Source organism: Aptenodytes patagonicus, chromosome 24, assembly GCF_965638725.1.
Source record: "Aptenodytes patagonicus chromosome 24, bAptPat1.pri.cur, whole genome shotgun sequence".
Lineage (NCBI taxonomy): Eukaryota > Metazoa > Chordata > Aves > Sphenisciformes > Spheniscidae > Aptenodytes > Aptenodytes patagonicus.
The window spans coordinates 4,940,708-4,964,131 of NC_134972.1; the positions used below are offsets into that span (position 1 = coordinate 4,940,708).

A 23,424-nucleotide genomic window follows, 5' to 3' on the forward strand; every position below is an offset into this window, starting at 1 on the left:
AGAGACGCTGCTATAGGGGACAGCAGGGACACGGGGACGTCCCCACGGCAGAGACGCCGCTATGGGACATGGGGGACACCAGGGACAGGGGGATGTCCCCATGGCAGTGGCTCATCACCATCCTTATCGTCCCTGTGGCAAAGATACCGCTATAGGGGACACCAGGGACACGGGGACATCCCCGTGGTGGTGGCTTATCACCATCCTTCTCTTCCCCGTGGCAGAGATGCCGCTATAGGGGACACCGGGGACACGGGGATGTCCCCGTGGCGGTGGCTCATCTCTATCCTTATCTTCCCACAGCAGAGATGCTGCTATGGGACATAGGGGACAGCAGGGACAGGGGGATGTCCCCACGGCAGAGACGCTGCTATAGGGGACACCAGGGACACGGGGACATCCCTGTGGCAGCGGCTCATCGCCATCCTTATCATCCCCACAGCAGAGATGCCGCTATAGGGGACAGCAGGGACACAGGGACGTCCCCACGGCAGAGACGCCGCTATGGGACATGGGGGACAGCAGGGACACGGGGACGTCCCCATGGTGGTGGCTCATCTCTATCCTTATCATCCCCGTGGCAGAGATGCTGCTATAGGGGACACCGGGGACGTCCCCATGGCAGAGACACTGCTATAGGGGACAGCAGGGACACAGGGACGTCCCCACGGCAGAGACGCTGCTATAGGGGACACCAGGGACACGGGGACGTCCCCGTGGCAGAGACGCCGTTATGGGACATGGGGGACAGCAAGGACACAGGGATGTCCCCACGGCAGAGACGCCGCTATGGGACATGGGGGACAGCTGGGACAGGGGGACGTCCCCGTGGCAGAGACGCCGCTATGGGACATGGGGGACAGCAGGGACAGGGGGACGTCCCCGTGGCAGAGACGTCGCTATGGGACATGGGGGGACAGCAGGGACAGGGGAACGTCCCCATGGTGGCGGCTCATCTCTATCCTTATTGTCCCCGTGGCAGAGACGCTGCTATAGGGGACAGCAGGGACACGGGGACGTCCCCACGGCAGAGATGCCGCTATAGGGGATACCAGGGACAGGGGGACGTCCCCACGGTGGCAGCTCATTGCCATCCTTATCGTCCCCACAGCAGAGACGCTGCTATAGGGGACACCAGGGACAGGGGGACGTCCCCGTGGCAGAGATGCCATTATGGGACATGGGGGACAGCAGGGACACAGGGATGTCCCCATGGCAGAGACGCCGCTATGGGACATGGGGGACAGCAGGGACACGGGGACGTCCCCATGGCAGAGACACCGCTATGGGACATGGGGGACAGCAGGGACACAGGGATGTCCCCATGGCAGAGACGCCGCTATGGGACATGGGGGACAGCAGGGACACGGGGACGTCCCCGTGGCAGAGACGCCGCTATGGGACATGGGGGACAGCAGGGACACGGGGACGTCCCCGTGGCAGTGGCTCATCTCCATCCTTCTCTCCCCCCCCCCCCCCCCGGGCAGAGACGTCGCTACGAGACCTACGTGCAGGTGCTGGAGACGTGGATCAGCGCCGGCGCCCAGGACCTGGAGGGGTGGGAAGCCCAAGCGGGGCCGGCGGTGGCCCCCCCGGACCCCCCCACCCTGACCAAAGCCCACTCCAGCCCCTCGCTCGTCCCCGAGCCCCCCGTCGCCCCCACCGTCCGCGTCAAGAGGAACATCTCCGAGCGCCGGACGGTGCGGAAGATCGTCCCAAACGCAACAAGAACCTGCTGTGATGGACGCCGGGGGGGGACAGGGGGGGACATGGGGACATCGGGGGGACATCGGGGGGGGGGCTACACCCCCCACCCCCCCCCACCCCGGTACGAGGTTCCTTTGGGCACCGCCAGTATTGAGCCAACCTGGGGGAGGAGGAGGAGGAGGGGGGGGGGGCTTGGGATTAAGGATGGGGAAACTCAGGGAGACACCCCCCCCCCCCCCAAAAAAACAAGGGATGGGGGGGGGATGGGGGTCGCAGCCCCCCCCCCCCCAAAGCATCGCCGCTGCACCCCCTCCCCGCGCCCGCTGCCTGCTGCTCTCCGTCGTGCAATAAAGGTGTGTGTCCCACCGCTGCCCCCCCCCCTTCCCCGTGTGTCCCCAAAACACCCAGTGGGGTGGGGGGGGGTAAGGGGGGGGGGCGCGTCAGGTACCGTGGGGGTGGCGGGACACGTCACGCGTGGCGGTGGCCCCCGCCCCGGCGCCGTCATTTCGGTCCTCACCCCGGTAGGGATGGAGCCGCGGCGCCAACGAACCCAAAATGGGGGGGGGGGGACACGACACACACCCCCCCCCCCCCCCAAAAAAAAGGGTCCCACTCCTGAGGCTCATCCTCATTAAAGGGCTGATTAACGACGCCGGGAGGGGCTGGGAGGAGCCCGGGGTGTGGCGAAGGGGGATGGGAAACGGCGGATAAATTCGGCGCGAGGCGGGAATTAATATTCGTATTTAATATTTACGATAAATTCAGTCTAAGGCGGGGACTAAAGTCGGGGGGGTGATCCCAGTTAATGCCACTGCAGGGGACAAACACACCCCACCCCCCCCCCCAAATCTGTCGACCCCTCTGTCAGAGCCCCGAGGGGTTCGTTAGGGGGGGAAGCTAATTAGGATCCCGGGGGGGGGGGGGGGGGGGAACACACACACACACACACACACGCGCGCGCGCACGCGACCGCCGATTTAGGAGTATTTTGCCGCTCCTACGGCTTCCCCCCGCGCCGAGGGCTGACGGTGACCCCCCCCCCGACCCCCCGACCCCCCCCAGTGCTGCAACCCGGGGGGATCAGTGCCGGTATCACCACAAACCGCAGTGGGGGGGGGGATGTGGGGGGGGGATGTGGGGGGGGGGTGTCGCAGTGAGCCGGGTTAGCGCCGGCAGAAAGCTGCCCCCCCCCCTTCCCCGCCGCCGCCAAAGCTCTCCCCTCCCTATAACAAACCAGCAGCTAAACACACCCCCCCCCCCCCCAAAAACAGCATCTCCCCCCCCCCCAGTAATGCCAGCCCCCCCCCTCGCAGGCTGAGGGTCTTTTGGTGCCTTGGGGGGGGGGAAATACCCCACCCCAGGACGGTGAGGTACAAGAGCGAGACCCAAAAATATTGGGGGGGGGGGGGGGGGGCAAGAGCCTGAAGAGGGATGAGAAAAGGAGGGGGCGTCCGTGCCGCGATAAAAGATTCGGGGGGGGGTGGTGTGTGATTTGGGGGTTTTTTAGGGTATTTTTTGTTTTCCTGGCGGGCCGGGGAAATATTTACCGGTACGGAAAAACGATCGCGCGACATGAGATGTCATCGGCCCGGCCGCTAACGGACACACCGGCGTGGGGGACACACACACACACACACGGGACCTCCCCCCCCTCCCCCCTTCCTCCTCCTCCTCCCCCCCCCCCCCCCCAAGGGAGCGGAACTTTGGAGATGAGATGAGATGGGGAGGGGAAAAGGGAAGGGAGCTCCGGCAGCAGCGGGGGGCGAGGGTCCCTCTCCGGAGCCCGGTTCCCCCGTCCCGGGGGGGGGGGGGGGTTGGGGGGGGGGGCTGGAGCCCGGTTCCCCCATCCCCATCCCGAGGTGGGGGGGGCCGGAGGAGCGGAATTTCGGCTCCTCAGGCGTATTCCAGCTGGGCAGGGCCGCGGGTACCGTCGCTCTTGTGCTCGGCCGCCGTCGCCGCCGCACTCGCCTTCCCCTCGCCGCCGCCGCCGCCGCTGCCGCCCTCGATGGGCTTGGCAGACATGTAGTCCCGCACCTCGATCTCCATCTTCTTGGCTTTCAGGGCGGCCGTGTGCAGCTTCTCCAGGAAATCCGGCATACCTGGGGGGGGGGGAGAAGGGGGAGAGGGTGAGCCGAGCGGGGGGCAAAGCCCCGGGGCTCCGCAGACGCCGGGGTTGGGGGGATGATCCTCCCCCCCCCTTGTCTTACCCCCTTTTCTCCAGCTCCATCCCCAGCTCCCCCGCTGCCTTTTTTTTTTTTTCCCTCCATCCCCCCCCTCTCCTGATTTTCTTCCCTCTCCTAATAAACTCGAGGGGGATCCCGCAGCCCCCCCCAGGTGGCTCCGCCACCTCCCGTCGTCGTCGTGTCCCCCCCCCCCCCGGCTCGGTTATAACCCCGCCGTCAGGGTGACTTACCATCAATTTAATTAAAAACAAAACCAACCCACCCCCAAACCGTCTCTTATTTGACTCGCCGGGATCTTATTTGACCCCCCCTCCCGCCAGGGAACCTCGCCGCCATCACCCACCCCCCCCCCCCCCACCCCCCCCCCCCCCGGCCCCGGCTACGGTGGGGGTGAGCTGGCAGCGAGCCCGGGGCGCCTTAATTAACGCTCGACCTCGAAAATTCTCCCCTCCGCCCCAGGGCGGGGCCGCACCCGCTCCGCCCCGAGACCCTGTTCTCCCACCCCTCATTTTTATTCTCAACCTCCCCCCCCCCCAAAAAAAAACCCCAAACCCCCACCGAAAACCAAACCCCCACCGAAAACCAAACCCCCACCAAAAACCAAACCCCCACCAAAAACCAAACCCCCACCAAAAACCAAACCCCCACCAAAAACCAAACCGCGCGGTTACGGTGGCACAGGAGGGGGGGTGATGCCAGCCACCCCCCCCCCCCTTCCCCGCCGCCTCCCTCCCAGAGCTTTGGACGCTTTAAGATGCATTAAAGCACGGCCAAAAAAAAACCACCACCCCCCCCCCCCCCCCCCCGAGGTTTCGGGGGTTGGCGAAGCAGGGAGGAGCGAGGGGAAAAAGGTCGGCCCGAGGCCGGAGCGCGGCCGGACGATCCCTTCCTCGCATCGGTCTCTGCCACGAGCCGCGGGATGGTAAAAGAGGGGGGGGGGTTTCCCCAAAAATATCACCGCAGGCGACGTTTCTGGTTTTATATCCCCCCCCCGCCGATGAATAAAGCGAGAGGTAAAGGGGGCGACGGCTCCTTCTTCCTCCCGATCCCAGGAGAAAGCGGCGCTCGCCCCGACCCTTCCCCTGGCTCGGAGGGGAGCGTCGAGCCCCTCGGTGGGTACGGCGACGCCGAGCGCGCCTGGGGCTCGCCCGGGATTATTTGGGGGGGGGGGGGGGGGGGGGCGGACAAGCCGTGGGCTCGGCCAGATCCTTTAAAACGCCGCTTTTTCTCCCCCCGACACACACTTAAAGCCAAGCTCCTTCGTGGGAGCCTCGGCGCAGGCAGCGTGCCTCGAGCCAGGAGGGGGTTTTCTCCCCGTTTGCCCTAAGCGGGAAGAACTCGACTGCAGAAAACACCCGGGGGCCAACGCTGCTCTCAAGTACGGAAAAAAACCCGGCTCGTTTTATTAAAAAAAAATAATCATAATAAAAGGGATCCTGCTGGTTTGGGGGTTTTGGGGTTTGTTTTTTTTTTTCTTGCCCGGGGTAGACCGGAGGGAAGAGCATCCTCGTGCACGGACCCCTTTCCTCCTTGCGGCCGGGAATCCAGACAGGACTCCCTCCCCGTGAGCGAGGACGAGCAGCCTCGGGCCCCCAAAAATACACCTATTTCCCCCCCCCCCCCCCCCGGATCCCTCTCCGGGTCTCAGTTTTTTAAGCTTCTCCGCCTGTTTTTTCCCCGCCCCACGGAGGTGCGGGGGGAAAAAGGGGAAGGCAGGAGCGCCCGGCGTTCGCTCCGGCGGAATTTCTCGCCGAGGGGTGAATTCTCACCGCCGAAGCTCACTCACCGCTGGAGACCATCCAGCTGACGCAGTAACGGGGGAACACGGTCTGGGGGTTGTCGCTGTAGGTCAGCAAGTAGTCGAAACCGTTCTGGGAAAGGAGAAGGCGAAGCGAGCCTGAAGCCGGCGGAGAAACCCCGCCGGGCTTTAAAAATCCTCGCCCAAATCCCCTCCGGGGGCCGCCGCCGCCGTCGTCCCACGGGGCGAGCGCTACCGGCTCTTCAGGGCGTCGATCGGAGCGTGAAGGAGGCGCCGCGGACCCAGAAGGACCCAGCGAAAGCACACGGGGAGGGGTTTGGGGTGGGGGGTATGGGTTTTTTTTGGGGGGGGGGGGGGGGGAGGGAAGGTGTCATTCCCCTCGTTCCCCCCTGCGCCGGCCCGCTCTCGCCAGGCTCCGGATACTCCGTGCGAAGCCCCAGCGACGTTTTGTTTTACGAGGGCGTTAAGCGCTCGGAACGAGACTGGGAGAGGCTTAAGGCTTTTTTTAAAAAAGGAGCCCGGCGCTCCGAAGCGGCGCGTTCGGCTCTCCAGGAGCGCCGCGCGTCCCGGGGGAAAGTCTCAAGCCCAGCGGGATACAGCTTCAAAAAGAAAAAGAAAAAAAAAAAAAAAAAAATCCTTCCGGAGCCCCCCCGCGGACGGGTTTCCCTCGCCTTTGGGACACAAAACTCATCCCTCTTATTCCGACCCCCGACTATCGAGCGCCCAAGCCTCAGCGCTAGGGATCGCGGCCGGAGAAGGAACGGATCCCCTCGGAGCGGAGGGGTTTTCCCCTCCCGTGACAGGTTTTTTCCCCCCCCCCCCGCCCCGAACCGTACCTCGTCAAAGGTTTTGTGGGGACGGATGACCATTTGGGATTCGTAGGTTCTGACCCGAACGTACTCGGGGTCTTCGGGGACGCTCGGATGCTCCACCGCCCTGGAGGGAAGAAGAGAAGGGAGCAGCGCGAGATGAGCTCCGGGGTTGGACTACACCGAGCCCCTGCCGATATTTCGGAGGTGGGCACTAAGAGAACGAGGTCTTCACCCCGGAGAAGGTGGCTGTTATTTTCGAGACAGATCCCTGAGGTTTTGACACGGGGTTTTGGAGGGGGGGGGGGGGGGGAAGAAAAAACAAAAACAAAGAAAAAGCTGATGAAATTTATACCCAAGCTCTCGGCTTTCTCTTACGGGTGGGAGAGGGCAGAAAGCCGCCGGGAGGTCGGCCCGGCGGTACCTACCGCGACACCAGGACCATCAGGTTGTTCTCTTTGTCCACGCTGTAGCGTCGAACGTACACGTAGTCTCGGGAGTACATCGGGTACTGGGGAGGAGAAAGAACAGGCGTCGACCCCGCCGGCCCTCTCCCCGGGGGCAAGGAGGTTCACCGGAGCAGGGAAAGGAGGGATCGCTCACCGGGAAATGAGTGACCCAGTGAATCACTTCCGATCCAGTGGCCAGGTCTCTCTCGATTACGTCCAATTTGATGACCAGCGAGTCCCACTTCTTCCTATATTCGGTGTCCAGCTGGCAAGAAAGAGAGGCTGAGCCACAACGAAGCCCGAGGGCGTCGCGAAAAGGCAGGCGGCCGGCCCTTTATCCCCCATCCCGCCGCAACAAGCTGCGTCACGGTCAGGCGTTTCACCCGCCAGGAAATTATTCAACACCCTTTTCCACCGGCAGAGGAAGCCGCGGGAGCCGGCAGGGCAGGCAGAGAGCCAGCTCGGACCAGAAACCCGCCCGGCTCCCGCGGCCCGGCGCCGAGCCCGCACGTGCCGATCCTTCGCTTCCGGCAGGGACGGGCGGCGAAAGCCGACCGGGGCGCGGGTTAACTCACCCCCGCTTCCGATCCACGTCGGGATCGGCTCTAGATCACGCCAATGGCGGAAAGAGAAGGGAACGTTCGCCCGTTCCTCTCATCCCACCCCTCCGGCGGAGGCCGCGCTCCGGTTCTAACGCGTCACGCAGCCCGGAGCTCGAAGGTGCTCACCTGTACGTTGAAGAACTGCCTGGGAGTCACATCCGTGTACGACCCAAACACTGCGGCGAAGAGAAAGGTTTTTTTAGTGCCGGGCGTACGCGCGTCTTGAACTCAGCGCGGCGAGATTAAAAGGAAAAGGCATTTTCTAAGGCAGGCGGGCAGGGCTGGGACCCACCCCCCCCCCCCCCGAAGGGCTAAGCGGGGCGGGGGGGACGACACACGCGCGACGGGATCTGCGGAGAGGGACGCAAAAGACGACAGTCCCCGGGTTGGTTTTTTTTTTCCCCCCGGTTTGCTATAAATACAGGCCAGGCGGGAGGCAGGAGGCACGTCCCCTCGAGGACTCGGCGCAGGGTAAAAACCAAAAACCCGAGCTACGGGCCCGGTACGGGGAGCGCCGTTACCTCGGTACTGGTATAAGTGGGTGCCCTCGATCGGCCGCCGCCAGAGCTTGAAGTGCTTCTTGTCCATGATCATCTCCCAGGGCTGCTCCCCGGGAGCGGCGACTGCCTCTCGTTCCGATTTGGGATCCGGCCGTTGATAGTCGGCCGGGCCGCCGCCCTGTAACAGGCTGGACACGTTCTCCATGTGCTTCATCTCCTGCGCGGACCTGGGGGAAGACGAAAAACCGAGGCAGTCAGTAACCAAAACCTCGTCGGAGCCTTTCTGCTACAGATGGAGCCCCCCCCCGCCCCGCTGCCGTCGCCCCCCGAGACCGGCAAAACCTTCCCAGCACGGTCCAGGCTTCACCTAGAGGGGTTTCGGCGTGGGAAGAGGAGCCCGGGCTCTCCCCTCCCGCCTGAGTCGCTCGCCGGCGCAGAAAACCCGTCCCTGCAGCCTTTTTCTTTCGTCCCAAGGGTCTTGTGCTTAAATATATATATTATACGGCATCGAAAAACCGTGCCGGGGTGCGTTTGGGGCCGGGACTTGGGGGGGGGGGCTTCCCACGTTCTTCTCGCAGGGTGGTAAACCCTAGTCGGGGGTGGAAGGCGGCTGCTGGGGAGTCCCCCGAGCCCGGCGGCACCACGAAACGTCACCCGCAGCCGCGGGGCTTGCTCTTCGAGGAAAGAGGTAGTGGCGGGGGGGGGGGGGGGGGGGGAAACCCCCCCAAACCAAACACCACCACCACCACCGCGGGATGGTAGCAGCGGCGTTGCGCCGGCTGTTTCTTCGGGGCAGCGTGCGGGGGTTTGGTCCCTGTACAGACGGGAAGCGCTGCTGCTTCTTCTTCCCCCCCAGCCCCGCCGCGGTGAGATCCGGCAGACAAACCGCCCTCGGCCAACATCAGCCTTTTCCCCGAAGGGGAAAAAAAACAAACAAACAAACAAACCCCCCCCCCCCCAAAAAACCACCCCACCACCCCCCCCAAAAAAGCAACCCCGCAGCGGTCACCCTGGGAGGTTCGCAAACCAAGGGTCGTTTTCCCGGCCGAAGCGAGCGAAAGGCGCCGGGCGAAAGGGAAAGTCAGAGGGGTTTAAGGCAAAGGAGGAGTTTCGGATCGAAGGCGTCAAGTCGTCCGCAGGATTGAGACTTGGGGTGCGAAAGGAAGGGGGGGAGGGAAGGAGAGGGGGTGTGTGGGGGGGGTGTCCTGACGTTCTGGGGGGGCTGGGTTGGCTCGCGAGAGCCCGTCTGGGTCTGCGAAGCGACGCGAAGCGACCGGCCGACGGCAGCCGGGGCTCTGCAAGGCAGCAAACGGGGAACAGCGGCCTCCCCTGCGAGAGGGGAGGGGACGGGGGAAGCGGGGGCTTCCCACAAACGGGGCTCCACGGACCATCAAACCGCTCCCCCCCCCCCCCAAGTTTCAGCACCTACAGAAATCGGAACTGGATTCAGATCTCGGGTCTCAAAAAGCCAGGGGGGACGGGGACGGGGGGGGGAGAGAAGAGGGCAGGAAAACCTCCTGCCGCCGGGATAAATCCCCCCGAGCCGCGGCTCCAGCCCCCCCCCCGAAATAAAACGTCGGAGAGGAACGGCTGGTTTATCCACACCTGGCGTCCTCCACCTCAAGGAAGGAGGATCGCTCGCTGCCCCCGCAGAGCTTCCGACCCTCCCGGCGGCGCCTGAAGACACTAATTACATTAAAATAATTAGCATCGGGGCGGGGGGGGGGGGGCCTAGAACTAAAGCACCGATTCGTAACCGGCGAGGCAGGTCTCGCCGGTCCGGCTGAATTCACGTTCGCCCTCCCTGGAAAGGGCCGCGCTGCCGGCCTCCCCCGGGCCGGCCCGAAAGCTTCGCAGGCCGCGTTTGGATCCGCGAACCCGCCTTTCCCCCCACGTTTGGCGGGCGCAGCTCCGGTATCACCCTCCCCCCCCCCCCCCCCCGCCCCCCCAAAACGCTCCTCTGCCCCCCACACAACCCCACCTTCGCTGGGGCAGGGGGGGGAAGAGCCCCGCTCCCTCCGTCCCCCTCCTTCCCGCCGGTTTATTTACGACAGCCTTCGCTCCGTCCCTCCGCCGCGTGCCAGCTCCTCTCGCCGCCGCGGCAAAAAACCCGAACCGGCCGGGTTAGCGAACCGAGCCGGGGTGGGAGAGGCCGCGGGAGCGGCGGCGAGCCGGGGAAATCTGGGGGGCAGGGGGGGGCACCAGGAGACTTTTCCCGAGCTGGATCGTCCCCGTGATTCCCCGCCAGGGAGGGCGGCGGGACGGGATCGAAGCGGGGAGCAGCGCCTCCCTCGCTCCCGCTTTCGCCACCTCCGTCCTCGTCGGAGCCGGGCTAGAAAAATAACAGCCAGGGGATCGAGCCGCGCCGACGCGCGAGGCTGCTACCGGCCCGCGCCCCTCTGCCAACAAGCAGCCGTCTACGCGGCGCCGGGAACAAACTCCGCGGTTCCCCTTCTCCCTGAGGAAAGGGGCGCGGTACCGCAGCAGCCGAAAACCGAACCGCCGCCGCCAGCGTCCCGACGGCCGGGGCTTGGCCCCCGCGAGCCCAGCCCCGAGCCTTAAACCGGCTCGTTTTAATTTCCGAACGAAGCCGACCGCCGGCGGAAGAGGCTGCCGGCCCGGCGGCACGAGCTCTCGCCTCGGCGGGGGGCTCCGTCAACCCAGCGCAGCCCGCTCCGACCGGCCGCACGGAGGACGAGGGCACCTTCGTTAGCCGGCGGCCGAAGGACGGGGCGGACGCCGACAGCCGGCCCGGCCCCGGCCTCGCTTCACCGGGGCGGTGGTGGCGGCGGCGGGGGGGGGGGGGGATGCCACCGCAGGGGACACCGGCGGGGGGGATGCCACTGCAGGGGACAGCGGGGCAGGCCGGAGGCGACGCCGGCGGCGGGCAGAGCTCTCCCTTGCCGTTTTTGACCCCCTCCACCACCACCCCCGGGACGGTTAAGGAACCACCACGCCGGAAGGTGGGGACGGCACCGCCGGAGCAGGGATTTTGGTTTTACCAAGAAACATCCCCCCCCCAAAAAAAAAGCCCTCCCCCGAAGTTAAATGAGAGGGGGGCAGAGGAGGAGGAGAGCTGGGAGGGGAAGAGGAAGACGATAACCGAAGCAGAGAGCTGTTTTAAACCCCGGGAGGAGCCACGGCTCCACACAGGGGCAGGGGCGAGCGAAGCGGGGAGAGTTTCACCGCACGCTTTGATCCCATTTATTCACCTCCGCCGCCGTTCCGAGGCCGGCGGGCGGCGTATTCCCTCCTGCCTCGTTTAAAAAAAAAATAAAAACAGATCAATAAAATACACGGGCTGCCGACGAGGGGAGAGCAAAGCTCTCCTGCCGAGACCTCCCGCCACTCCAACCCGTCCTAACGATGAGCAAAGACCTTCCCGCGGATTTTATCGCTCCCGCAGCCAGACCGAAGCCCAACGAGCCACGACAGAGAGTAAATGACTACAGGAACGAGGAGAAAGTAAATAATAAAGAGGAATAATAAAAGCGAGCTCTCCCTTGCCTGGCGAAGCGCACCGGACTGGGCTTGAGGAGTCCTTAAATCGAGGTGAGGAGGCTCAAGCCTGCGAGGAGTAACCTTGAACGAGAAGAGACCGACTCCGCTTTTAATCCCAGGCCTAAGCCGAGCCCTGCTGAGGCGGCTGGAAAGCGGCGGGCAGGGGCCGGGCCCGGCCTGGGCGCCGCGACCCAAAAGGTCGCGCGACGGCTCCTCGCCGGGGGGGGGGGGGTGGGTGGGGTGGGTAAAACCGGGGATTCAGTCCCTTTCCCAGCGTCGGCCGCACGCGAAGGCCGGGGACCTCCCCGAAACCTTCGAAGGCGTCACAAATCGGGGCGCGAGGGTTGTTTCTCATTAGCCCTAAGCTTTAATTAAGCCTTCGGTAAGCTACTTAAACAAATACCGGGTATTTAACGCCCACGGGACGGTCTGGACGAGGCACCCAGACGCGGAATTTAAAAGAGGGGTGACGCGGCGGTGCCCCATCGCACCCCGAGCGTCTCGTTAAGCTTTAATTACCCTCTCCTGACCCGCCCCCGCTTCGTCCCAGGCCACGCCGGCCGATTCCGCCGGAACGAAGCCGCGCGCTTCCGCGGCCGCCTCAAAAACCGGCCGGAAAGGACGGAGGGTCCTTCCGTCGCCATCCCGTCGGATCGGGGTGTCATCGTGTGTCCCCCGTCCCCCGTCCCCCCCAAAAGCCAGCGCTGTCCCCCAGGCGTAAACGCTCCGCGCGGCAGCACGGTGGGGGGCAGCTGGTATCGGGGCGAGGCTGGGGGGGGGGGGGCACCCCTTTCTGCAGCACCCCCGGGGTTGGGGCGGGGGGGGGGGGGGGGGGGTGTAGGGGGCCACCCCGAAACCACAGCGGGGAGGGTTTGGGGGAGACACCCCGTTAGTGGGCAGGATTTGGGGGGTGAAGGGTGCACCCCCAGAGCCCAAGGAGGGTGGGGGGACACACACCAAGCAGAGAATTTGGGGGGGGGTGGGGGGGGCACCCCAAGACCCCAACAAATTTGCAGGGGGTGCAGCATGCAGGGACAGGATTTAGGGAATGAAGGGTGCATCCCCCCCCACCCCCCAGAAAAAGGGCTGGGGGACACCCTCCCAGGGCAGTGGCTGGGGGAGGATTTGGGGGAGCACCCCAGTAGATTTGGGGGTGGGGGGGGAACACCCCGCGGGGGGGGAAGGGCTCGAGGGATGCGCCCCCAGGTCGACATGGGGGGCAGAACCCCCAGAAGGTGGCAACCCCAGGCCCGGGAAGGTTTGCGAGGGCACCCCCACCCACGAAAATTTGGGGGGGGCCGGGGGGGGACACACCCCCAAGGGTTTGAGAGGGCACCGCCGAGCTTTAGAAAACCGGGGTGCACCCCCAGCGAGGGGGGAGCATCTCCAGAGGGCTTGGCGGGGGCACCCCAAGCCCTAGCGCCCCCGGCAAGGGGCCGGGGCGGGGGGGGGGGGCACGCCTGAGGATTTGGGGGGGGCCTCCCGGAACGGGGAAGGGGGGGGGGTTGAGGCGCCCAAGCGCCGGGAACCCCGGGCCACCGAGGATCTCGGGGGGGGGGGGGGGGGCGGGTCCCGGGCCCCCCGAGGATGGGGATGGGGGGGGTGTCCCGGTCCCGGGGGGGGGCCGCGGCCGACACCCACCGCTTCAGCTCCTCCTCCTCGATGCGCTGCCCGTCCCAGACGAAGACACCGGCCAGGGTCGCCATGAGGCGGCCGGTGGCGGCGACGGCGGGGCGGCCTCGGAGCGGCCCCCGCCACCACCACCACCACCACCCGCCGCCGCCGCGCTTCGCCCGCTCGGCCGCCCCGTCCCCGCCGCTACCGCCGCCGCGGTACCAGGCCCGCCGGGCCCGCCGCGCCCGCTGCCCCGTCACGCAGCTGCACTGCCGCGCCAGCAGGCCCAGCAGGCCCCGCCGCCCCGCGCCGCCCCCCGCCTGGCCGCCGGCGGCGGGGGAGGCCTCGGCGGGACCGGGCGGGCGGGGGCCCAGTCGGGCGGCGCGGGCGCAGCGGGCGACGAGGCCGGCGAGCGGCCGCCGCGGCTGCAACATGCCGCCGCTCCCTCGGCGGGCCGCCCCGCGTCGCGCTCGGGGCGCGTCATCGCGCCGCGCCGCCCCGCCATTGGCCGCCGCCTCGCCGCCCCGCGCCGCCATTGGGCGGCGGCGGGGAGCGCCCGCCCCTGCACGCTCGCGGACGCGCGGGGCGGGAGGGCAAGGGCGCGCGGGGCGCCGTGGGCTCGGCGGGCGGGGCGGCCCGACCAGAGCCGGGGGGCGGGGCTTGGGGCGGGGCCGCCCGCGGGAGGGGCGGGGCTTGGCGCGGGGGCACGCCCCCACCGGCAGAGCGCAGGGCAGCGGGTGCGGGGGGTGTTTATTGGGGTGCGGGGCTGGTTATTGGGGTGCAGGGGGTGTTTATTGGGGTGCGGGGCTGGTTATTGGGGTGCAGGGGTGGTTATTGGGGTGCGGGGGCTGGTTATTGGGGTGCGGGGCTGGTTATTGGGGTGCGGGGGGTGGTTATATGGGTGTAGGGGGTGTTATTGGGGTGCGGGGGGTGTTTATTGGGGTGCGGGGCTTGTTATTGGGGTGCGGGGCTGGTTATTGGGGTGCAGGGGTGGTTACTGGGGTGCAGGGGCAGTTATTGGGGTGCATGGGGTGCTTATTGGGGTGCAGGGGCAGTTATTGGGGTGCAGGGGTGGTTATTGGGGTGCAACAGGGCGCAGGGCAGCGGGGTGCAGGCAGGGGAGTTTATTGGGGTACAGGGGGTGCAGGCAGGGCTGGTTATTGGGGTGCATGGGGTAGTTATTGGGGTGCGGGGCTGGTTATTGGGGTGCAGGGCTGGTTATTAGGGTGCAGGGGTGGTTATTGGGGAGCAGGGTGCTTATTGGGGTGCAATGGGGTGCAGGGCAGCAGGGTGCAGGCAGGGCTGGTTATTGGGGTGCAGGGTGGTTATTGGGGTGCAGGGCTGGTTATTGGGGTGCGGGGCTGGTTATTGGGGTGCAACGGGGTGCAGGGCAGTGGTGCGGGGTAAGGGTGGCTATTGGGGTGCAGCGGGTGCAGGCAGGGCTGGTTATTGGGGTGCAGGGGTGCTTGTTAGGGTGCAGGGCTGGTTATTGGGGTGCAGGGGTGGTTATTGGGTGCAAGGGGTGCTTATTGGGGTGCAGGGGCAGTTATTGGGGTGCAGGGGTGGTTATTGGGTGCAAGGGGTGCTTATTGGGGTGCAGGGGCGGTCATTGGGGTGCAGGGGCGGTCATTGGGGTGCAACGGGGTGCAGGGCAGCGGGGTGCGGTAGGGGTGGTTACGGGGGTGCAGGGGGCGCAGGCAGGGCTGGTTATTGGGGGGCAAGAGGGTGCAGGGCAAGGGGGGGGTGCAGGCAGGGGCGGTTATTGGGGTGCAGGGGGAGCTTATTGGGGTGCAAGAGGGTGCAGGGCAGCGGGGCGCAGGCAGGGCTGGTTATTGGGGAGCAGGGTGGTTATTGGGGTGCAGGGCTGGTTATTGGGGTGCAACGGGGTGCAGGGCAGTGGTGCGGGGTAAGGGTGGCTATTGGGGTGCAGCGGGTGCAGGCAGGGCTGGTTATTGGGGTGCATGGGGTGCTTATTGGGGTGCATGGGGTGCTTATTGGGGTGCAGGGGCAGTTATTGGGGTGCAAGGCTGGTTATTGGGGTGCAGGGGGTGCTTATTGGGGTGCAGGGGGGTGGCAATTGGGGTGCAACGGGGTGCAGGGCAGCGGGGTGCGGTAGGGGTGGTTATGGGGGGGGGGGGGGGGGGGGCACGTGGGGCAGAGCCCAGCAGGTACAACCCGGCGCCGTTTATCGGGGGGGCGGCGCCGGGAGGGGGCACCCCCTTTTTGCCGGAACAAAGCGCAGGCTCCCACACACGGCTCTTTGCACCCCCTTTATTTCCTCTCGAGAAGGGCGGCGAGGAGGGGGGGGGACGGACGGACACCCCCAAACCCTGCGGCACCCGCGCCCCCACCTAGATTCCATCGAGCTACGCGGAGCCGGGGAGGGAAATGACGGCGCTCGGCTCTTTTTTGGGGCTTCCCCCCCCAAAAAATACGGCTATTTACCCTCCAGCCCCTCTCTCGTGTCTAAGTCACCAGGGGGGGGGGGGGACACGACACCCCAAAGTGTTTTCCAGCTGGATGCTGGAGCCGGAGAGGGGGGGGAAGAGCCGGTGGGATGTTTTCTTCGGCCGAGGACCCGGCGGCGGGACGGAGGAGGAAGAAAAGAGGAGCCAAACCGGGGGCCGCCAAACCGGGGGCCGCCAAACCGGGGGCCGCCAAACCGGGGGCCGCCAAACCGGGGGCCGTCCATGTGTCGTCCGTGTTCCCCCCCCCCGAACCCCGGAGGGTTTTTAAGGGGGTGATTTTTTCCCCCCTCCTGCCGGGGGGTGCCGGCACTGCTCTCCCCCCCCGGGGCCCCAAATTTTTCCGGTTTGACGCCCCGGCGAGCGGCCGGAGCTCTTGCATAGCCAGTGCGGGCGGCGGCGGGGGGGGGGGGACACACGAGGTCGGGGTGGGGGGGACACACACACAAAGCAGTGGGGTAAGAAGGAAAGAGGTGGAGGGGGGGGGGCGGAAAAAAGCGTTAAGAGGGATCGCCGGGAGCCTACGAACCGTCCTAAAAACTCCTTCCCTAAACCGCTCGTACCCTCGGCGGAACCAGCCTCGAGTTTCCCGGCGCTGGCGTCGATGCGTCCCCTGCGCCGGGGGGGGGGGGGGGGGGGGGGGTTGGTTTGGGTTTTTTCCTATTTGGTTTGTTTTAAACAGCTCCCCCCCCCCCCAAAAAAAAAATCCCCACCTCGTCCCCGCCAGCTGCCTCCTCCGGTTTTGGCTGCGGATCCGGACGCACCGGATCGGCTTTTCCCCTCGGGATTTCGGCACCGCCCCGGGGGAAACGTTGGCTCCTCGAGATCCGGGCACCTCTCGGGGTTTTGGAGAGGGGAAAACGGGGTTAATAAACTAAAAGCGGGACGGAAAAACGCTGAGATTAAAGGGGGGGGGGCAAAAAGCGGGAGAGTCGGATCGAGGCGGAGGTCGGGAATGTGCATACAAGCTACGGGCAGAGGCGCCGGTTTTCCAGCGCAGGCTCAACCCGCTGCCCGGCGCCGTACCGAAGTCCGGCTGTATCTCGGCTAAAAAAGAACCACCACCCCCCCCCCCCCCGCCTCTCCCCACTCCGCGAGACGCCGCGGTGGCGGTGGCGGGAAGGGGACGGGGCCACGGAGCTGCCCCCCAAAAGCGCCGCCGGCATCGGAAGGGCTTCTTTGAAATCAGCCGGCGCTGCGCCGCCGGCTCGCGAACCGCGGAGGCGGAGGGGGTGGGGGGGGGGGTTTTTACAGCGGGTGACGGTCCCCGAACCCGTCACCGTCCCCCCCCGCCGGAGCCTGAAATAAAGTGCAAAATGCCGGCGCGGTCAGAAAAGCGGATCCGAGAGCGGCGGCGGCGGCGGGGGGGTTTGTTCTACCTTCCTCCTGCCGCGCAGCGGCTGTAAGGGGCCGTTCCTCTCCCACCGGCACGCCGCGGCCGGCGTTCCCCCTCTATAAATACACGCACCTTTCGCCGGGTGTACGTTACTTCCCCCCCCCCCCCCCCTCGCCTCCGCCTTCTTCCCGGCGCTGGGCGGGGAACGAGAGATCCGACGGGGAAGAGGGGATCCCACCGCCCCTCGCGCCGGGGAGAAGCCGCGCTGGGGGGTGGGGGGGGGGTGGGGGGGGAAAGGGGGCCGCCGCCGCTATTTCGGCCAGCCGAGCCGGCGCGGGGTTAAAAATCACACCGTGGAGTTAATAAAATAAGGGATAGGAGGAAAACGCCGATCGTCTGACCCGAAAAGTTCTTTCCTCTGCACGGGAGGGATCGGAAGAGCGAAGGAGGTGCCGAGAAAGTGAAGTTTGGGGGTGGGAGAAAGCCACGACCGCGTCCCGGCGCCGGCGGCGTCAGGGGGTGTACGCCGGCGGCGGTTGGAATTGGTTGATCACTTCGTACTCGGCCGGGTAAGGTTCGTTCTCCTCCATCTCGGACAGGAGCTCCAGGGCTTGCTCCTCTTCCTCGGTGGGGTAGTGACGCAGCAGGTTGGCGGCGGTGGCGAGGATAGAGGCTCCCCCGGCGCCCGCCACCAGGTAGAAGCTGACGGCGAAGGTGACGTAGACTTGGGAACCGTGGTACTTTTTGTGCTGCTGCTGTTGGGCGAGGATCAGCTCCGAGGCCCAGTAGCAGAATCCGATGACGGTGGCGCACTGGAGGACTGAGAGAGAGAGAGAAAGAGCGGGAGAGACGCTGAGCGGCCAGCGAAACACCCACCCCCCCCAAAAAAAAAAGGAAAATTAAAACCGGCGAGTTCGTTTCACGGCTGAGCCGGCAAAGGGACGCCGAGCCCTGCCTGCCGGCCGTCCTGAGCAGGCGGAGGATGAGCCCCGGGTGAAAAGGAGGCGGCGTGACGCCCGAAATCCGGCCCGAGAGAGGGGAAATAGGCGGCGGAGGACGACAGGCTGAGAAGGAAGCACGGCCGAGCGGGGCGGCCGGCGGCACAGACCGAAGCCGAACCGTTTGGAAGGGGGGTGTGGGGGGGTGTGTGTGTGTTTTTTTGCGGCCTAGAAGGAGCGGCGGGGATAAAATCGGCGCTCAGCGTCCGGGGCGGGCTGAGAGCTCGGGCTTTCCCTGAGCCGCTCGGGGCTGAGGCGGGTAATTCTGCCAGGGGATAAGGGATGTTAAAGCTCCTTCGACCTCGCGAGCCAGAAAAGATCGACCTTCCTCCTCCTCAGAAAGGCGCTACGGCACCGCTTTGAAAAATAAGACCCCTTAGCAGACGCCGAACGTTCGCCCTCGACCTCCAACCCCGCGATTTAACTCCAATTCTAACCGCCCGCGGCTGCCGGCGCCCGCCCAACCCGAAACGCCGCCGAGGGGAAGGCTCCGCAGGTAGGACGGGCGCGGCGGCTCCGAACCGAAGGCTGGAAAAAAAACCAAAACCCCCAGCCCCGCCGGGGCCGGGGGGTGTGGGGGGGGGGGATTTACCTGTGAGGATGTGAGCGAAAGCGTAGCGGCGAGTGATCTTTAACGCCGGGTGCTTGGGGCCGAAGACGTCCAGGAGGAAAGCCGAGAGGCTGCAGATGATTCCCAGGAAGCAGAAGGCGGCGATGACCCGGAGCAGCAGGACCGTCTGGGGGTTCATGCAGTAATCTGCGAGGCGGAGAACCGCTGAGCGCCGGAAAACTCCTCTTTTCCACTCAAATCACTCGCCGGACGGAGCAACCGGCGTCGCGACGCCCCCGTCCCCGGCTCCCCGTCCCGCCCAGCCTTTCCCTCCGCCGTTCTCAACAGTAAACGGGAGCGGGGGCCAGGGGGGGCTTTTAATTAGGCTCCGGAAAACGACCCTCCGTTCTACAGCGGCGGTCGGCCCCCCGTATTTCACCTCACGGACCGTCGCCGCGCCGGCGATTAAAGCTAACCGAACGGCTGCGACAGGGGCAAAGCGGCCGAGAGAGCGGGGCAGGCCGCCCGGGTGTCCTTATTTAAAGCGAAGCCGGGGCGAGGGGGGGGGGGGGGGGGTTCGCCCGCCGGCAAACAAGAGGAGGGGGACGTAACCCCGGCGGCGAGGGAGATCCCACCGAATTCGGGCGGGCGGGGCGGGCTCCGCCCGTCCGTAACCGGGTCCGTAGCCGGCGCCGGGGGTATCGGGAGGTTCAAATTTACCCCGTCAACCCCCCTCCCCCGGCTTCCAGAAGGTTCCCTCCGGCCACGGAGGGTTCTCCTCGCCGCCGGCTGGCGGGAGGGAGGTGAACCCAAAGCCAGGAAAGCGGGAGGGCGACGGAGCCGCCCGCCGCCGTTTCGCCATCGGAACGGCGCCTTCGACAGCTTCGCCCCCGTCAGCTCCTCGGGTTTGGGTTAAAACTCAGGGAAACACCCACCCCGGCCTCCGCCGCCCCCGCCGACGGACAAATCCCGCGGCAGGGCTTCGGGCGTCCGGTAGCCCCCCCCCCCACCCCCCAAAATAGAGAAATCGGGAACGACGTTTTCCCGCTTCTCTCCGTCCTGACCGATTTGATCCCGCCGGAGCTGCTCAGGCTGGGGGGGGGGGGGGGCCCAGGGGGGGTGTTGAGGCCCCGTTTCGCCGCCGCCACCCGCCTTTATCGCCGGTATTTGAAGCCCTGGACCTTCCCCCCGGTGCTAGAGCGGGGGGAAAGCACCCCGTTTCGGCGACGGTCGGAAGGCCGAAGCCGTTATTACCGACCCTTCGGAAGACGAGGGGCGGCGGGGGGGGGGGGGGGGGGTACACCCCCGCGGCCGGGGCCTGCAGGCGTTTGGGGCCGGCGTGGCGGCCCAGGCGAGGCCCGAAGCGGCCCCCCCCACCCCCCCCCCGCGCACACCGGGCTCGGCGGCCCCGAGCACCGGGGCGGGGGGGAGGGGGGGGGGGACGGACACGGCCGCGCCCGTCCCGGCCTCACCTCGGAGCAGCTCGGGGTCGACGTAGCCCAGGACGTCGGCGACGCCCAGCTCCTGGCGGGCGCAGGTGCCGCCGTGGATGCGGAGCCAGGCGGGCTCGGCCAGCGCCGTGCAGAGCGCCGTGATGGAGAGAGCGCCGGGCAGCGCCGAGGCCAGGCTGCGCTCCGGTTGCTTGGGCAGGCCGCTCCCCGCCGCTCCCCCCCCTCGCCGCCGCCGCCCGCCGGGCGGCCCCGGCCCCCCCGGGGTGTACATCCCGGCCCCGCCGCCGCCGCCGCCGCCGCCGCGCTCCGGGCCCACCGACGGCGGCTCCGCCTCGGAGCCCTCCGCCGCCGCCGTCCCGCTTCCGGTCGGCGCCGCTTCCGGTTCCGGCGCGCTGACGTCACGGCGCGCCGCCGCCATGAAGGAGGCGCTGGAGCTGCTGTGCCGCGTACCGGCGCACCCCGACTCCCGCTGCTGGTTCCTGGCCTGGAGCCCCGGCGGCGGCCTGCTGGCCTCCTGCGGCGGGGACCGCCTCGTCCGCCTCTGGGGAAGGGAAGGTGGGGCGGCGGGGCGGGGCGGGAGGGGCTGGGAGGGAGGGGCTGGGAGGGAGGGGGCGGGGCCGGAGGGGCTGGGAGGGAGGGGCAGCGAGGGAGGGGGCGGGGCTGGAGGGGAACTGGGAGGGAAGGGGCGGGGCTGGAGGGGCAGCGAGGGAGGGGGCGGGGCCGGAGGGGCTGGGAGGGAGGGGCTGGGAGGGAGGGGGCGGGGCCGGAGGGGCTGGGAGGGAGGGGCTGGGAGGGAGGGGGCGGGGCCGGAGGGGCTGGGAGGGGGGGCAGCGAGGGAGGGGGCGGGGCCGGAGGGGAACTGGGAGGGAAGGGGCGGGGCTAGAGACGCAGCGAGAGAGGGGGTGGGGCCGGAGGGGCAGCGAGGGAGGGGCTGGGAGGCAGGGGGCGGGGCTAGAGAGGCAGGAAGGGAGGGGCAGCGGGGGCGGGGCCAGAGCGGAACTGGGAAGGAGGGGGCGGGGCTAGGGGGCAGTGAGGGAGGGTGTGGGGCCAGAGGGGCAGTGAGGGAGGGGCTGGAAGGGGCGGGGCTAGAGGGAGGCAGGATTGGGAGGGGGCGGGACTACAGGGAGGCTGTGGTGAGGGGGCGGGGCCAGAGGAGCAGTGAGGGAGGGTCTGCATGGGGGGCGGGGTTAGGGGGCAGCGAGGGAGGGGGCGGGGCTGGAGGGAGGCTGTGGTGAGGAGGCGGGGCCAGAGGGGCAGCAAGGGAGGGACTGTGGTGAGGGGGCAGGGCCAGAGGGCCAGCGAGGGAGGGGCTGTGGGGAGGGGGTGGGGTTAGAGGGGCAGCGAGGGAGGGGCTGTGGTGGGGGGTGGGGTTAGAGGGGCAGCGAGGGAGGGGCTGGGATGGAGGGGGCGGGGCCGGAGGGGCAGCAAGGGAGGGCTGCACAAGGGGGCGGTGCTAGAGGGCCAGCGAGGGAGGGGCTGTGGGGAGGGGGCGGGGCCAGAGGGGCTGTGTGGGAGGGGCAGCCTGGGGGCAGGGGCGGGGCTTGTGTGTCGTCCCCCCCCCCCCGCCAGGGCAGGCACCATCCCCGCCTCCCCAGGGCCGGGCTGGTCCTGCCGGGCGGTGCTGGGCGAGGGGCACCAGCGCACGGTGCGCAGGGTGGCCTGGTCCCCCTGCGGCTCCTACCTGGCCTCCGCCAGCTTCGACGCCACCACCTGCATCTGGAAGAGGCAAGAGGACGGCTTCGAGGTGAGAACCCCCCCAACCTGCCCCTCCTGCCCCAAGCCCACACCCCCCCCCCCCCCCCCCCCCCACCCCGCTCCTCCCCTCTCCCTCCCCCCCTCAGTGCGTCACCACTCTGGAGGGGCACGAGAACGAGGTGAAGTCGGTGGCCTGGGCTCCCTCCGGCACCCTGCTCGCCACCTGCAGCCGAGACAAGAGCGTCTGGGTGTGGGAAGGTGAGGGGAGCAGCCCCCGCCCCGGGGCGAGAAGGCAGAAGGGGGGACAGTGGAGGGCTGCCGCCCCCCCCCCCACCCCCCCCCCGGCCTCCCCTCTTCTCACCGTAACAGTTTTGTCCCCGCAGTGGATGAGGAGGAGGAGTACGAGTGCGTCAGCGTCCTCAACTCCCACACGCAGGACGTCAAGCACGTGGTTTGGCACCCCAACCAGGAGGTAAGGAGGGGGCCTGGCGGGGTGCTGGGGGGGCGGACAGACGGACGGATGGACGCCGCTGGTTTTTCCACCCCAGACCCTACCCCGGCGCTGGGAACGGGCCCGGAGAGCGGCGGCGTGGTCCTGTTCCAGCTCCGCCAACCTCAAGACCGGGGGGGGGGGGGGGGGGGGGGGAGGGAGGGCGGCTGCCTGGCGCCTGGTTTGATTCCTCTGCCCTCCCTCAGCTGTTGGCCTCGGCCAGCTACGACGACACGGTGAAGCTCTACCACGAAGAGGAGGACGACTGGGTGTGCTGCGCCACGCTGGAGGGCCACGAGTCGACGGTCTGGAGCGTGGCCTTCGACCGCAGCGGCGAGCGCTTGGCTTCCTGCAGCGACGACAAGACGGTGCGCGTCTGGCGCCGGTACAAGCCGGGCAACGAGGAAGGTGAGGCTCCCGGTCCGTCCTGCGTCGCCGCAGGGCTCGGAGCTGCTGGGGAAAGGAAAAGAGCGGGCGGGGAGCTTGAGGTTTATTCTCTCGCCCTTCCAGGGGTGGCCTGCAGCGGCACCGACCCCACCTGGAAGTGCGTCTGCAACCTCTCCGGCTACCACACGAGGACCATCTACGACGTGGCCTGGTGAGCGGAGGGAGGCGGCGGAGGAGCCACCCGGCTCCCGTTTATCTCCCGCCGGCAGCGTGGGTGACCCGCCCGGCGCTGTCCGTCCCCCCCTTCCCTCCAGGTGCCACCTCACCGGGGCGCTGGCGACGGCCTGCGGCGACGACGCCATCCGGGTCTTCGAGGAGAGCGCGGCCTCCGACCCGCGGCAGCCCACCTTCGGCCTCACCGCCCACGTTCCCCGGGCGCACTCGCAGGACGTCAACTGCGTGGCCTGGAACCCGAAGGAACCCGGCCTGCTGGCCTCCTGCAGCGACGACGGCGAGATCGCCTTCTGGAAGTACCAGCGCCCCGAAGTTTGCTGAGAGGTTCGATCCTCTTGCGTGTGTGTCCCCCCCCACACACGCACCCCTCTACCCAGCAGCGGGACCTTTCGGCGCTGCCGCCGGCACGCAGCCCCGTGCCGGCACGGGGAGCGGGGCAGGGAAGATGGTGACCGGCCTCCTCTTGCCCCGCGAGTTGGGACTTTTTCGCACCGGGGTCTCACCGGCCTCCCCGGGGAGGCACACGGGGAACGCGGCACCTCTGCCGGGATCCAGCCGGCTTTGGGAAACAGGGCAGGACTTGCTCCCCCCCCACACACTTCTGCCCCACGCTCAATAAATCGATGCTCTCCTGGCCAAAGCCTCCGGCTCTTCCTTTCGGTGCCGTCACCGACGCGGCCCGTCGCCCTCGGGG

At 67.5% G+C, this 23,424-nt stretch overlaps 3 protein-coding genes across 3 annotated transcripts; 1 reads left to right on the plus strand and 2 right to left on the minus strand.

The window, feature by feature from the left end:
* Positions 1-3,537: 3,537 nt before the first annotated feature.
* STARD7 (StAR related lipid transfer domain containing 7) lies at positions 3,538-13,558 on the minus strand. Its single transcript, XM_076359016.1, has 8 exons — positions 13,152-13,558; positions 8,031-8,236; positions 7,636-7,685; positions 7,062-7,172; positions 6,887-6,969; positions 6,486-6,585; positions 5,677-5,761; positions 3,538-3,806 (listed from the first exon to the last, which is right to left on the minus strand). Exons 1-8 carry the CDS (start codon positions 13,556-13,558, stop codon positions 3,601-3,603), a joined length of 1,248 nt encoding a protein of 415 aa, XP_076215131.1. The 3' UTR covers positions 3,538-3,600.
* A 3,726-nt stretch (positions 13,559-17,284) lies between these two features.
* TMEM127 (transmembrane protein 127) lies at positions 17,285-20,195 on the minus strand. The gene is made up of 3 exons (XM_076358876.1): positions 19,946-20,195; positions 18,516-18,680; positions 17,285-17,745 (listed from the first exon to the last, which is right to left on the minus strand). Exons 1-3 carry the CDS (start codon positions 20,193-20,195, stop codon positions 17,438-17,440), a joined length of 723 nt encoding a protein of 240 aa, XP_076214991.1. The 3' UTR covers positions 17,285-17,437.
* A 145-nt stretch (positions 20,196-20,340) lies between these two features.
* CIAO1 (cytosolic iron-sulfur assembly component 1) lies at positions 20,341-23,370 on the plus strand. The gene is made up of 7 exons (XM_076358874.1): positions 20,341-20,479; positions 21,520-21,668; positions 21,766-21,877; positions 22,003-22,091; positions 22,316-22,517; positions 22,620-22,707; positions 22,811-23,370. The coding sequence occupies exons 1-7, from the start codon at positions 20,341-20,343 to the stop codon at positions 23,049-23,051; spliced, it is 1,020 nt and encodes a 339-aa protein (XP_076214989.1). The 3' UTR covers positions 23,052-23,370.
* The last annotated feature ends 54 nt before the right edge of the window (positions 23,371-23,424 follow it).

What these genes read in the sequence shown, in the direction of transcription:
- STARD7 (XM_076359016.1), bottom strand. Translation starts at nt 13,558, where the DNA reads ATGTTGCAGCCGCGGCGGCCGCTCGCCGGCCTCGTCGCCCGCTGCGCC. An exon ending in GAGGAGGAGGAGCTGAAGCG is followed by an intron (nt 8,237 to 13,151) that starts GTGGGTGTCGGC and finishes GTCTTCCCCCAG; the next exon opens with GTCCGCGCAGGAGATGAAGC. An exon ending in GGCAGTTCTTCAACGTACAG is followed by an intron (nt 7,173 to 7,635) that starts GTGAGCACCTTC and finishes CTTTCTTGCCAG; the next exon opens with CTGGACACCGAATATAGGAA.
- TMEM127 (XM_076358876.1), bottom strand. Translation starts at nt 20,195, where the DNA reads ATGTACACCCCGGGGGGGCCGGGGCCGCCCGGCGGGCGGCGGCGGCGA. An exon ending in CGACCCCGAGCTGCTCCGAG is followed by an intron (nt 18,681 to 19,945) that starts GTGAGGCCGGGA and finishes TCCGCCTCGCAG; the next exon opens with ATTACTGCATGAACCCCCAG. An exon ending in TTTCGCTCACATCCTCACAG is followed by an intron (nt 17,746 to 18,515) that starts GTAAATCCCCCC and finishes TCTCTCTCTCAG; the next exon opens with TCCTCCAGTGCGCCACCGTC.
- CIAO1 (XM_076358874.1), top strand. Translation starts at nt 20,341, where the DNA reads ATGAAGGAGGCGCTGGAGCTGCTGTGCCGCGTACCGGCGCACCCCGAC. An exon ending in CCGCCTCTGGGGAAGGGAAG is followed by an intron (nt 20,480 to 21,519) that starts GTGGGGCGGCGG and finishes CCGCCTCCCCAG; the next exon opens with GGCCGGGCTGGTCCTGCCGG. An exon ending in GAGCGTCTGGGTGTGGGAAG is followed by an intron (nt 21,878 to 22,002) that starts GTGAGGGGAGCA and finishes TTGTCCCCGCAG; the next exon opens with TGGATGAGGAGGAGGAGTAC.